The following is a 14176-nucleotide window of genomic DNA, read 5'->3' on the forward strand; positions in this document are numbered from 1 at the left end:
GTTGTTTTCACAGGTGACCTTTCAAGAGGTTAACTGCTTCTATGTTCCTTAAACTTAAGTTTTGTGTGTAGTGTGTTGTTGCCTTTTGTTTTTCTGTTCGTCTTTGTTCTTACTGAAATTAAAATTTCAGTTTTTTAATTTCAGTTTTTCTTTGTCATAGTTTGATTGACGCTTCATATCTCCTACCATTCTTCTATTACACTCTTTTTAGGTTGACCTACATTTTGTTATAACTTTCTTTTCTCTGCTTTCGATGGCCTCGTTTGTCAATTGGTCTAAGTAGTTCAACTACTCTATCACTAGCAGTCAGAACTGAGGAAGTGAGTTCAACTTAAATCCTGATAGTCAGTATTCCTGCCAAAGGTAGTGGTTCTCTTCAGATTCACCAGATTCCTCCACCAATTAACCTGAATACTAAAAGTAGTCAACCGTGCTGAAAGAGGCATTAAATACTATTCAAACAATCCAACTTCAGCTACCCATGCAGATTAATTGAGCTGATTTTAATTTTAGTATAATTAGAAGTTATACACTTATTTTGTATATATGCCTTGAGGTGAGTTCAGGATGAGCTTAGAAAAGGGATATATATGTTTTACGCCCTGCCTACCATAGTAAGAGCAATATAGATTCCTACACTGCAACAAGTGTATTACGATATTTCTCCACTCGAGACAGTGAAATTTTATTATTTAAAGCATGAGGCTTGCCGAGCTCTTTAAATAACTAAAATTTAACTGTCGAGAGTGGAGAAATATCGTAATACACGAGTTATAGTGTAGGAATCTGTTTCTCTAATGATTTTTATCCTTCTTTTTCAAAGATTTTCAGAAACTTGTGTTCTTTATATGCGACATCATCAGGCATGGTCGCCTTTTTTCATGACGTCACAATAGGAAAATTCAGAAGAAAACAAAACATTTAGACGTCATAATCAAATTTCGACTAATCATTTGCCGAGAACAGATTTTTCACTAGTGAGGAGAAATATTTTTCTCACACCGGTCAGGAAATGTGAAAATAGCACAAAAATTAGAGAAATATGGTTTCCTCTCAGTGCGACCTGACATGTCTGTTAGTTCATCCTGTGTCATGTTAAAGTTTTTGTTCAATATCATTTACCATGAAGTCGCATCAACATGAAACTTATTAGTATGCATATTCTTTTTAATCAATTTTTCAAAATGTTTGCAATATTAAGGTTTGGGCTCAGATTTCATGGTTCACTGAAAAATTGAATGCAATAGTTGATATATTATAAAAGAAATAATTCTTTATTTCTTTTTGACATGTACCAGTTCTTGAAAGTCAAAGTTTTGATTGAAGGATCCAAAGGTCGTGTACATGTAGGTCATTTATTTGAACTTACACTGGATTATTGCAGGTCTGACAGCAATTATCTTAAAACCTCTTTTTGTTTCATTAGACCTTCAGAACCTACCAATATGTCATTAAAAATATTCATTTGTATCTTTATGTCTTTATATCGCAATCATTTCATAATGATCTAAATTTCATTGAAATTTTATTGCCTATGCTTCGTTGAATTACACTTAACACTCAAATACATTCAGTATCCAACCTATTCCATATAGTGTAGCTAGATTTGATTTGTATACATAGGCTATTTGAGATGTTCACATATAGATAGTAAATTAATTTTTATAGAAACTTTAAAAATATATATATATAATGTTTCAACAAAGGTGTAAAATTTAAATATTTTATGCAATCTCCATAGCAACTGTGAAGTTTCAAAGAAAGAATGATAATAGATTTTGTTATTTACTGACGCTTTTCATTTGTGTTTTTAATTTTTAATAATATTTTCCCAACCAAGCAATAATGAGTGAAATTGAACGTTATATATTTGATTTTGTTGGGTAAATTTGTCATTAATTGATTCTGTACTAAATTTAATGGATTTGATGAATAATTTAATGATTTTGAGTGTCTTCTTTTCATTTTGTCATTCAGTTTCTTTCCGGTAATATAATACTTAAAGCTAATAACATAAAACATGTCCAGTAACCAATGTAATCAATTGATATCCATTCATAAATGATTTATATTAATTTGCATATTTGAATATTCATTAGAGCTTGAATCACAACTGTCGTCTGCTGAGACTAGAAGTCAGCTGCTGGAAAAACAATTGGATTACATGAGAAAGATGGTACAGAATGCTGAGTCTGATCGACAGGATGCCATGGTAACCAATGCCTTGATGAAAACAAAAGACAGATATGGTCTCTCCACCACCGAATTAAAAGATCATGATCATAAGATTTCTGACTTAGAACGAGAACATTTAAAACTGACAGCAACTCAAACATTATCAGAGGTAAAGATACAAAAAATGTAGTACTAAATGATAATCAGCTAAATCTCATCTCAGGGCTATTGCTCTTTGATTAGATTGTAGCAGAGAAAACTCCTCTTGTTTGAAAAAAGTAAAATAACAAAAAATAACAAATTCAGAGGAAATTCAAAACAGGAAGTCTTTAAGGGACGACATAAAAAAATCAATGAAGGATTTTATATTTATCCTTATTGGTCAATCAATGTTTCACAAATTTAGTTAAGAGGAGGGAAGGGTCAGTAGAAAACTATATGAATTAAGTTTTTTTTATCCTACATTGAACTTTTGATGTCATCCCTAATCAAATGACAAAAAGTCAAAAACATCAAACAAATGGATAACAACTGTCATATTCCTGACTTTAATAGTACAGGCATTTTCTTATGTAGAAAATGGTGGATTAAACCTGGTTTTATAGCTAGCTAAACCTCACTCAAATTTATAGCTCTCTGAATCTCTCACTCAATTATCTTTAAAACTTTACATCATTTTGTCTCTGGTTGATAGCTTTCTCACTGGCCATGATACCACATCTTTCTCATTTTGTATAGGTTGAAGCACTGAACTAAAGTTGTGTTTATGAGTAGTATTTTGTCCTGGCAATCTCTCAAATTTAGGTTCAGTTATAAATCCATTATGTAATATTTTGACAGGTAAAATTCGTTTTTTGTCATCTTTTGATATATGTATAGTATTTATGATTTAATGAATATAAATACCTTTAAACTTCAATTTTGAAAAGTAAAAAAAAAGCAATGAAAATCTATTATGAGTCTTGATAAATGTTTGTCGTATTCAATATCATTGATGGTAATATCATCCAAGCACGTATAAATTTGATTTGTCAAACGATGTAATTTGAAAGATCTTATCAAGGGTAATAGGTCATTTAATATAAATAATTTTCTAAAAAAATGATTATATATAAATTAATTTACAGCCTTCCTCATATTTTTGGCATCTAGTCATCTGTATTAGATGTTGTTTAAGTTTAATCTAAAAAAGTTTCACTTTTTTAAGGCTTGCACCAAACATGTAAATAGTTTAACTTTATTGATCAATTTTCCCTCAATTTATTTGACATTGCAAAAGCTCTTATTTATAACTAAATAAATCTAGTTAATTGGTAGAAAAATGTGTACATGGTCAAAGCATTTCAGTTGTAAATTTACCAAGATGATTGACATATGTAAATAGTTTTAATAGTAAAAGTAGTTTAATTGTTATCGGATCAGGTATAATTAAAGGTATAATGGCTTTGTAACTGGAGAATCTGTAAACTGAGCCAGCAGCTTAAATATCCGTTTAATTCTAATTATGACAAGTTGAGTGAACCTATGTGACAAGACAAGTAATGGTATTTAACTGAACCTATGTGGCGAGACAAGTAACGGTATTTAACTGAACCTATGTGGCGAGACAAGTAACGGTATTTAACTAACAGGTTAGGGTGGAGACTGCTATTACAGGCTATAAAACTATAAATTATAAAACTGACAGTATTAACTTAAAAAGTCTTTGGTGACCTTTTTGTCTTTAAGAGAATAAGAACAAAAACCTCTGTTAGTTAGCAGATAAAACAAAATTGTTTTAACTTTTTAAGGATAGAAAAAACTCAAATAGAAAATAAGAGAATGTGGATAAATAGTTTGCAGATCTAACATTTGTATCTAAGGGCTTAGGTGACTCTAACTGTCAAATATTTTCATCCAAATACTTTCTCACAAAACTCATAAACTTTTAAAACCTTTTGCAAACAATTTAGAACTAGACTAAAAATTTAATATATATCCATGTTTATAATTTATTTAAAATCACTGTAAATACCATTAAATTTCAATTTTTGAAAGTGAAAAAAATTTCAGTAAATATTTTTCTTTTTCTTAGACCAACAACTATAGGGGCACTACATTGGCCATGATGGATATACAACTTCAAAATAAAGTAAACAATTTTAAACCACTCCAAATCAAAATGTTGACTATTCAGTTAAGTCAATATTTTATCTTAATAGTTTAAATGAAGGTATTATTATAGCCCTAGTCAACAAAAACTGAAATGATTTTTATAATAGTAGGTAGATAGAAGCATTTATTAAAAATTCTGGTGATTTATACGTTTAAATTGCTTGAATGATTGCTTTTAAATTTCAATTCAAAAATTTAATTAGCTATAATTTATGGTATATCTTTTCTAAATGGGTTGTAAATCTGACATGAAAAAGTGATTTAAATATCATCCTCGCTAATAACTTTTCAATAAAAGTTCTTCTGTTCCGGTGTTTTTTTAACAGTATTTTCCTTTAAAAGGTACGGTATCAGTAATCTCACTTTGCCGGCAAGATAAAAGCAAATATTAATTGTAATACCGTTTTTTTTTTTTCAAAATTACTAAAATTCCATACTTAAGGGGGTTCGCGGGTCTAAATCATTTATATAGGATTTCTCTATATTTTTCTATAAATGAACTTTATCTTATAGTTAATAGAAAATTAAAATAAAAAAGTGGGGTCACCGTTCATTTGCGCTCACAATCTGCCTTCGAAAGAAGCATACATTTTTGTAAAGGTGGTTGAAGTAATAGGAGAAATATAGGTAATATCGAAATAAAAAAAGAAATTTATTACAGAAATCGCTCAAATTTTACAATAATTTAGTTTAAGTACAGCTTATATGGAAATTATATTAAAAAATATATGTCACCGATGAGTTAAAAAAGATATTTCAATTTTAAAGCCAAAAAAGGGCATTTTTCCACCAAAGGGAGATAATTTGGAACTTTTTCAATGATGTACACATTTGAAATGTCATCTGGGGCCAACACGAATTGATTGTTTTGAATGATTTTTGTACCTTATGATAAAGTAACAACTACAAAAGGTAATAAATAAAATTTGTAGTGAAAAACAAATGTTTAATTTTTTCTGAATTTTTTATACCCTCGAGCCTCCTTAAGTCTTTCCTAAAATTTAATGTTAGTGATGTTTTACTTTAAATGCAATCTATAAGGAGTCTGGTTTCTAGTTATTTAGTAGAAAATATGAAATTTACATAAGATTTATGAAAAAGTTAAACAAAACATGTTAAAACTGGTTGAAGTATTATTAGTTTATGTGACTGATGAATCCTGGTACATTCAGTGTAAAGTTATAATTATTTTTCCTTTAAATAAAAGCATGAGAATTGATGCCTACCACTATGAAAAAGAAATGTCACGGAAATTATTTTTCTTAAGGACTAGAATTATATATATTTAGGAGGCAGGGGCAGCATATTTTTAGACCCAACCATCAGTTTTATAAAATTGTCATTTTACTTCTATAACTTTCACAATTTTGAAGGAAAATGCAACTATATATCTACCAACAATTGTTAATTTGAGTTCTTCTCCTCCCCCCCCCCCCCCCACACACACACACATTGATCAATTTTGGAACAGCCTTTATGAGAAAATGTCCAGATGATGAGTAACATTCAAACTGTAACTGCTTTTCCTTATATGTAGGGCGTTTGAAGGTCTCAAGTAAATATTTTTAATTTAAAATACTGATCTCTTACATGCTAATGAACTGAAGAATTTTTTTGATTAATTTTCAGTACTTCAATGATTTTCAAAATCGTGGGTTTACAAAGTAGATGTATCATACCTTTTTCTTTGTAATTGGAAAAGTCTTTATTAATTTAACAGATATTTAAATAAACAATTTAAGAATAAAAGGCATGTTTACTAATCTTTGACATTTACCAGACTACAGGTGTTCAAAAATTGCACCATTCTGCAAAATTGATAACATTTAAACACTTCTATTGTAAGAAATGTCAGTGGTATGCATTTTTGAATTTAATAAATTTGAACAACATTATTACGTTGTTGCTGAGAAAGCTTTATATGGGTCTGTTTATAGAAATTCAAGAATTCTGTTTGTTAGTAAATTTTACCAAATGTTGACACAAGACTTAAGGTTTATTAGATAATAGGTGTTACAACATTGAGGGGGCTAATCCAAGGGGTTAGAAATCAATGGATGATTTACACTGTACAACTTATTAAATACCTCTGTGGACGTTATGATAGGAAGGTGTCTGACAGCAGACGTCATGGAATCGGGGAAAATGATACCATTGAAATTATGATGACTGTAATCTAAAAGATAAGAATTGTGAACTGTGTTTTAACACGTTGTTATCATATATGAGGAAAAAAGTACTTTTAATAAAATAGATTATTTACCATACTTTCCCACCATATTCATGTGTTTTAACACAACTAAGTAGTTTTCATTATTACCGGTAATGGCATTGCCATGTCTTTTTCAATTCAATCGTATATCAGGATGTTGTAACCCGTCATATAGATAAAAGGCCTTAATTTAAATATGTCATAACAATATAAAATCTGGAGCTAAAGTTTGTGAAAAATTAATATATATAGTCATTTATTTTCAAGGACTCATTGAAGTGGATTAAGGAAATGTTGTACTTTCATAGCTACTTGATTTTGTTGTTGTAACAAGCTTACTAGATTCACATTTCATTGTTTCCTATAAAATTCTTTAAAATAAGAGCACATTAAAATAGTAGTGAATTCCCATAGTGTTTTTCTATGTTGTCATGTTTTGCTATTGTTTCAAAAAAATGGGAGAAGGTTTGGATCCATTAAAACATTTAATCCCGCTGCAAATGTTTGCACCTGTCCTAAGTCGGGAATCTGATGTACAGTACTTGTTTGTTTATGTAATTTATACGTGTTTCTCGTTTTTTTATTTTATATAGATAAGACCGTTGGTTTTCCCGTTTGAATGGTTTTACACTAGTAATTTTGGGGCCCTTTATAGCTTGTTCGGTGTGAGCCAAGGCTCCGTGTTGAAGGCCGTACATTGACCTATAATGGCTAACTTTTTTTAAATTGTTATTTGGATGGAGAGTTGTCTCATTGGCACTCACACCACCTCTTCCTATATCTATATAAGGAGATGTAGTAGGATTGCCAACGATACAACTATACACCAAAATTCAAATAAAGTGGATGTAAGCAATTATAGGCAACTGAACGGCCTTCGATAATGAGATAAACCCATACCCTATAGTCTACTATAAATGGCCTGACATGAAAATCAAAACTATACGACAATTCAATTTAGAAAACTAAGGGCCTAATTTAGAACAAAACAATTGCAAAAAAAACAAATACGACAGATATAAACCAACAACAAACACTGAACGATAGTATAATAAAATTTAAAATGGAAACAGGGAATGTGTCAGAGAGACAACAATCTGACCAAAGAGTAGAAAACAACCCAAGGCCACCAATAGGTCTTCAACACAGTGAGAAAATCTCACACTTGGAGAAGGGCTTCAGCTGGCCCTTAAACAAAAATGTGTACTAGTTCAGCGAAAATGGACGCCACACTAAACTCCAAAAACATATAAATGAATTAAATTTAAAAAAAAAACAATAAACATACCTCCAACTTATTGATGACCAAAGTGTCATATATATATATATTTTTATTTTTTATTTTTGCAGAACAAAATAAGAGAATTAGAAGAGAAATTACAAGAAGAAAAACATCACAGAAAATTATTAGAAGAAAAAGCTGTTGAGGTTAGTAACATTTGGGCTATACTTGGAAGATGATGTTGAGTGTACCTCAATATGACAGCAATCAAACACCAAGATATCACAATAATTAATAAGATTTGTAAATACTAGTAGGCCCAAGACCACAATTAATTCCTCTTTCAGTTTTTTATAACGTTTTGTCACATTAAAAAAAATTGCCTATCTTTTTTGTCCAATTTTTTGTGTGTGTAATGTACAGTACAAGTCCAAAAATATATCCATTTTTGAGAAAAATTGCATGTTTACATCACACAAATTTGGTCAATACCCCTATAGGCAAGTCAAGAGATGTTATGAAAAGTGTAAATATTACCTTTTTGCACCTGGCCTAATCACTCTTTCCATATCAAAATCAGTTAAAATAAAACATCCAAAAGTTTATTTCATCTCTCTTCTTTCATTTCCACCCCAGAAAAACTAAGAAATGTATGAGAAAGGGAAAGAAAAAAATTCAGAAAAATTCACTTTAATTAAAAGGGAACTATATTTGTGATTAATTGTGGTCTTGGGCCAGTAAGATGATGTGATTTTGTGAATATGATTTTAAGATTTTGACAAATTCTACATAAAAGTTGAAAGTAAATTTATATTCCATTGTAAAATAATATGTAATAAATCCACTTGCAGCATAAAATTTTTTATGAACATTTCATGTATGGGGTGGTACACAACACTACAGGGAGATAACTCTGTATAAATCAGCTCTATGTTTTAATCACGTTCTATTGTTAAGGAAACAAAGCTTTTCAATGATCAAAATTATTGGTTGTCAAACTGTTATATAACTAATAAAATTCTTCTGATAAAGTGGTTGGTTCAAATTTGATGATAATGTTAGTCTAAAATGACCGTTTGACGGCTGACAGTAAAGGGCATTCCTACCCTCATGTATAAGTTTGTAATTAGGTTAGTTTAAGGAGGCTCGAGGGTATAAAAATTTCAGAAAAAAATTAAACATTTGATTTTCACTACAAATTTAATTTGTTACCTTTTGTAGTTGTTACTTTATCATATGGTACAAAAATCATTCAAAACAACCACTTCGTGTTGGCCCCAGTTGACTTTTAAAATGTATAGATCATTGAAAAAGTTCCAAATTATCTCCCTTTGGTGGAAAAATGCCATTTTTAACCGGATTTTTGTGACAAAAATGTCGGTTATTGATTTGGGGATGTACGGCGGGCGGCCGGGCGGGCGGGCGGGCGGTCGGGCAGTCGGGCGGGCGGTCGGGCAGTCGGGCGGGCGGGCGGGCGGGCGGCAATCAAATGTTGTCCGTGCATTAACTCATGAACCGTTCAACCAAAGCTTTTAAAATTTTAATATGTTGTTACTGACAACTAAATGAAGGTCAAGTTCAATAATGGCGATTTTGACTTTTTCCGTTCAGGAGTTATGGTTCTTGAAAGATTGAGAAATGGAGTTGTCCGTGCATTTACGCATGAACTGTTCTACCAAAGCTTCCCAAATTTTAATATGTTGTTACTAATGAAAGAATGGAGGTCAAGTTCAATAATGACGAATTTGACTTTTACCGTTCAGGAGTTATGGTTCTTGAAAGATGAAAAATGGAGTTTCCAGTCGTGTCCGTGCATTTATGCATGAACTGTTCTACCAAAGCTTCCGAAATTTTAATATGCTGTTACTGATGACAAAATGGAGGTCAAGTTCAATAATGACGATTTTGACTTTTACCGTTCAGGAGTTATGGTTCTTGAAAGATTGAAAAATGGTTTTTCCCGTCGTGTCCGTGCATTTTCTCATGAACCATTCAACCAAAGCTTTTGAAATTTTAATATGTTGTTACTGATGACAAAATAGAGGTCAAGTTCAATAATGACGATTTTGACTTTTACCGTTCAGGAGTTATGGTTCTTGAAAGATCGTAAAATGGCGTTTCCATTCAGGTTGTTGCATTTACTCATGAACCATTCAATCTAAGCTTTTCAAATTTTAATATGTTGATACTGATGACAAAATGGAGGTCAAATTTGATATTGACGATTTTCACTTTCACCATTCATCAGTAATGGTTCTTATGATATTGCCAGGACACAAATAAATGTTAATAAATCCGGTTTGCTGTCGTTGTGACAGCCTCTTGTTTGGCTTTAAAATTGAAATATCTTTTTAACTCATCGGTGACCTATATTTTTTAATATAATTTCCATGTAAGCTGTACTTAAACTAAATTATTGTAAAATTTGAGCGATTTCTGTTATAAATTTCTTTTTTTTATTTCGATATTACCTTTATTTCTCCTATTACTTCAACAGAAAAAACCCACCTTTACAAAAATGTATGCTTCTTTCGAAGGCAGATTGTGAGCGCAAATGAACGGTGACCCCAATTTTTTATTTTATTTTTCTATTAACTATAAGATAAAGTTTATTTATAGAAAAATATAGACAAATCCTATATAAATGATTTAGACCCGCGAACCCCCTTAAGGTAAACTATTAGTGGAAGATCAATGATATTTGGTATGCAGATGCCTTGGTACATCTCATTTCCATGGATATTGTTTGGCTCCCCCTTTTTAAGTGGTGTAATTCAAAGTTGACATGTTTAAATATTGCCATTTTAATTTCAACATTTGCTTAAACCATCTACATATCTCTGTGTCAACAGTTTATTTGCTCTTTTTCAGTTAGAAACTATGGCCGCTACAAATAGAATTTTAATGGAAGCTGATTTAGATGAACCTTCAAGTAAATCAAAACCAAAGAGACCAGCTAAGAAGAAAAAGAAAGTAGTAGCTAAATCAGGCAAAAGACATTGCTCAGATCCCACAAAACATTACAGACTTAACTTAGCAGAAATCCCATTTGTAGCTGGCACTGTAAGTAAATCAGCTCTTAACATGGTTAAATAACAAGTATAAAACGATGTGGTATGAGTACCAATGAGACAACACTCCATCCAAATCACAATTTATATAAGTAAACCATTATAGGTCAAAGTACAGTCTTCAACACGGAGCCTTGGCACACACTGAACAGCAAATTACTTGTGTAAAACCAATCAAACGGTAAAACCAAGACTTTGAAAAAAAAAATTAAACCATATAGCATTTTCTGTGATATGCATTTTTTAACCAAAAGTATTCATATTAACTCAAATTTAAAAAAGAAATGGATATTTAAAAACAAGGGTGTGGAAATGCTATACATGACTAGCCTGACTTGTACATTTGAACCACTGGACAAGTAATTTATTTTTGTCTGGATTGCCTGTGGACAAATAAAAAAATGAACTTGACAAAGTTCAATTCAAACAAAAATAAAGAATAATTGTCCAAACTTTTTAAAGAATTTAAATTTTATGTAGAAGAAAACAATGATCAGCAAGGAAAAACAAATATTAATATAATTCAAAATATATAATGGAATATTTCTGATTTCAGTCTCTCACACCTAGTCATTCTGTTGGTGGTAATGTTCAGCGAGTTCTAGCTTTAATGAAGTCCCACAATATGGCTTTGTGTTCAGAACTTAGTGATAACAGATCTTCCAGTCCTTCCTCAGGCTCAAGTAATGGTAGTCTTAACAACGACCTTGCTGACCTTCTGTTACAATTACAGGACGAGTTTGGTCAGATGAGTTTGTAAGTCAATTGAGTAGAAGAATTGCATAAATACTTAGTTATTTAAAAAAAAGATGAGGAGAACAAAATTCCAAATCTGAAAAAATAACAAACAAGAAGAGAAAACCAGTCTTCAGTAATTACCATGGATTTATTCATTTTCACCAATTAATGAGAAATTGAATTTTCTAGAAACTCGATATGAGTTCATTTAATTTCACACAAAAAATTGAATATGGAAAAAAATTGAAAAATATTCATTGAAACTAACCCTGACAAAGTTGCAGACATTTGAAATGCTCATTATATGTGAACATAACATAATCTTTGCTATGTGAAACCATTTATGTAAACACAACATAAACTTTGAAATGTGAAACCACATAAATTTTGAAATGTGAAACCATTTATGTGAACACAACAATAATCTTTGCTATGTGAATCCATTTATCTGAACACAACAATAATCTTTGCTATGTGAAACCATTTATGTGAACACAGCAATAATCTTTGCTATGTGAATCCATTAATCTGAACACAACAATAATCTGCTATGTGAAACCATTTATGTGAACACAACAATAATCTTTGCTATGTGAATCCATTAATCTGAACACAACAATAATCTTTGCTATGTGAATCCATTTATGTGAACACAACAATAATCTTTGCTATGTGAAACCATTTATGTGAACACAACAATAATCTTTGAAACCATTTATGTGAACACAACAATAATCTTTGCTATGTGAATCCATTAATCTGAACACAACAATAATCTTTGCTATGTGAATCCATTTATGTGAACACAACAATAATCTTTGCTATGTGAAACCATTTATGTGAACACAACAATAATCTTTGCTATATGAATCCATTAATCTGAACACAACAATAATCCTTGCTATGTGAAACCATTTATGTGAACACAACAATAATCTTTGCTATGTGAAACCATTTATGTGAACACAACATAAACTTTGAAATGTGAATCCATTTATTTAAACATAATATTAATACCAACCAATGTGAAAAGTATAAATAAATAAAAAAATAAATCTAAACGTTTTTATTCTCATTTCTGCATTCCTTCAAAAGTAGTTTCAAACTTTAATTATTGTAGAAATACATTTGGTTTCAATACTTCTGTTTTATTGATTACTTTTGTAATAAAAAATACAACGTAAAACCTTAATTTTTGCGTCTGACTCGGACAAAACATTTTAATTCCTCAATAACTCAAGTATACAAATGTGGTATTGTATTGTGATATTTTAGTGAACATCAAGAAATTTCCAATGAAATAAATGAAGCAACAGACCATAAAGTGAGAGAAGATTTGGAGAGAGAACTTGAAGCTTTGGTTTCTAGGATGGAGGCTAAAAGTCAACAGATATCAAAAGTTAGGAAACATCAACAAAAGGTAGGGTGGATATCAAAGGTTAGAAAATCATTAGAAATGGTAGGGATGATATCAAAAGTTAGATAAACATAAAAAAAGATAGGAATGATATCAAAAGTTAGAAAACATCAACAAAAGGTAGGGATGATATCAAAAGTTAATAGGGATGATAACAAAAGTTAAAAAAACATAAAAAAAAATGGTAGGGATGAAAGCAAAAGTTAAAAAAAAACCAAAAAAAAGTGGTAGGGATGATATCAAAAGTTAGAAAAACATAAAAAAAAAAAAATGGTAGGGATGATATCAAAAGTTAGAAAAACATAAAAAAAAATGGTAGGGATGATATCAAAAGTTAGAAAAACATAAAAAAAATGGTAGGGATGATATCAAAAGTTTGAAAAACATAAAAAAAATGGTAGGGATGATAACAAAAGTTAATAAAACATTAAAAAACAGTAATTATTTCAATTTTTTTTTCTCAAGAAACTAGAATATAAGAATAATATTAAAAGTAAAGGTATGATTTTCATAGATTCAAAAAGTAAAAAGACAAATATGCCTTACTCCAAGGAAAATTCTTTAATCAAGAAAGGCCATAATCAAATGTCAAAATCAAAAGCTCAAACACATCTAAATAAAGGGCTGCGCTTTAGCGCATGATACGCCCGTTGCTCTTTTAACTTGTCTTTTATGCTTTAAATGAATTTATATGATCAACTAGAAATATATATACAAATCAAAAGGGATGTTACATCAATATATTCACCAAAGTTTCATAAAATCCCCCTTTTTTAAGTATAAAAATTCATTACTTAAGAAAACGTAAAATCTAAAATTTATAAAAATTGAAAGGGAGCTTATGTCAGTAGATATAAACAATTTATCAAAGTTGCATAAAATTTTGTGAAAGTGTTAGTTATTGTGCCAAAATTGGAAAATCCCCCCTTTTTTAAGCATAAAAATTCATAACACGGAAATGTAAAATCTGAAATTTATAAAATTAAAAGGGAGCTTACATCAATAGATATAAACAATTCACCAAAGTTTCATGGACATTGATGAAAGCCTTTTTGAGTTATTGTCCGAAGTGTTGAAAATCCCCCTTTTTTTAAGAATAAAGCCCCATAAATCCAAAACTTAAAATCTGAAATTTATAAAAATTGAAAGGGAGCTTACATCAATAGATGTAAACAATTCACCAAAGT

The 14176-nt window shown here is 30.3% G+C and overlaps 1 protein-coding gene across 5 annotated transcripts in view; it reads left to right on the top strand.

Annotated features, from left to right (window-relative positions):
* The window catches only part of LOC139492023 (centrosomal protein of 57 kDa-like), a 33502-nt gene that overhangs the window by 16002 nt on the left and 3324 nt on the right, over positions 1-14176 (top strand). For all 5 annotated transcript variants that reach the window (XM_071280069.1, XM_071280066.1, XM_071280067.1 and 2 more), the window contains exons 4-8: positions 2100-2344; positions 7892-7969; positions 10635-10826; positions 11391-11590; positions 12848-12992. In XM_071280069.1, coding sequence (XP_071136170.1) covers positions 2100-2344; positions 7892-7969; positions 10635-10826; positions 11391-11590; positions 12848-12992 — 860 coding nt within the window. The remainder of the gene's footprint in view (positions 1-2099; positions 2345-7891; positions 7970-10634; positions 10827-11390; positions 11591-12847; positions 12993-14176) is intronic.

Source organism: Mytilus edulis, chromosome 10 (genome assembly GCF_963676685.1).
Source record: "Mytilus edulis chromosome 10, xbMytEdul2.2, whole genome shotgun sequence".
NCBI lineage: Eukaryota > Metazoa > Mollusca > Bivalvia > Mytilida > Mytilidae > Mytilus > Mytilus edulis.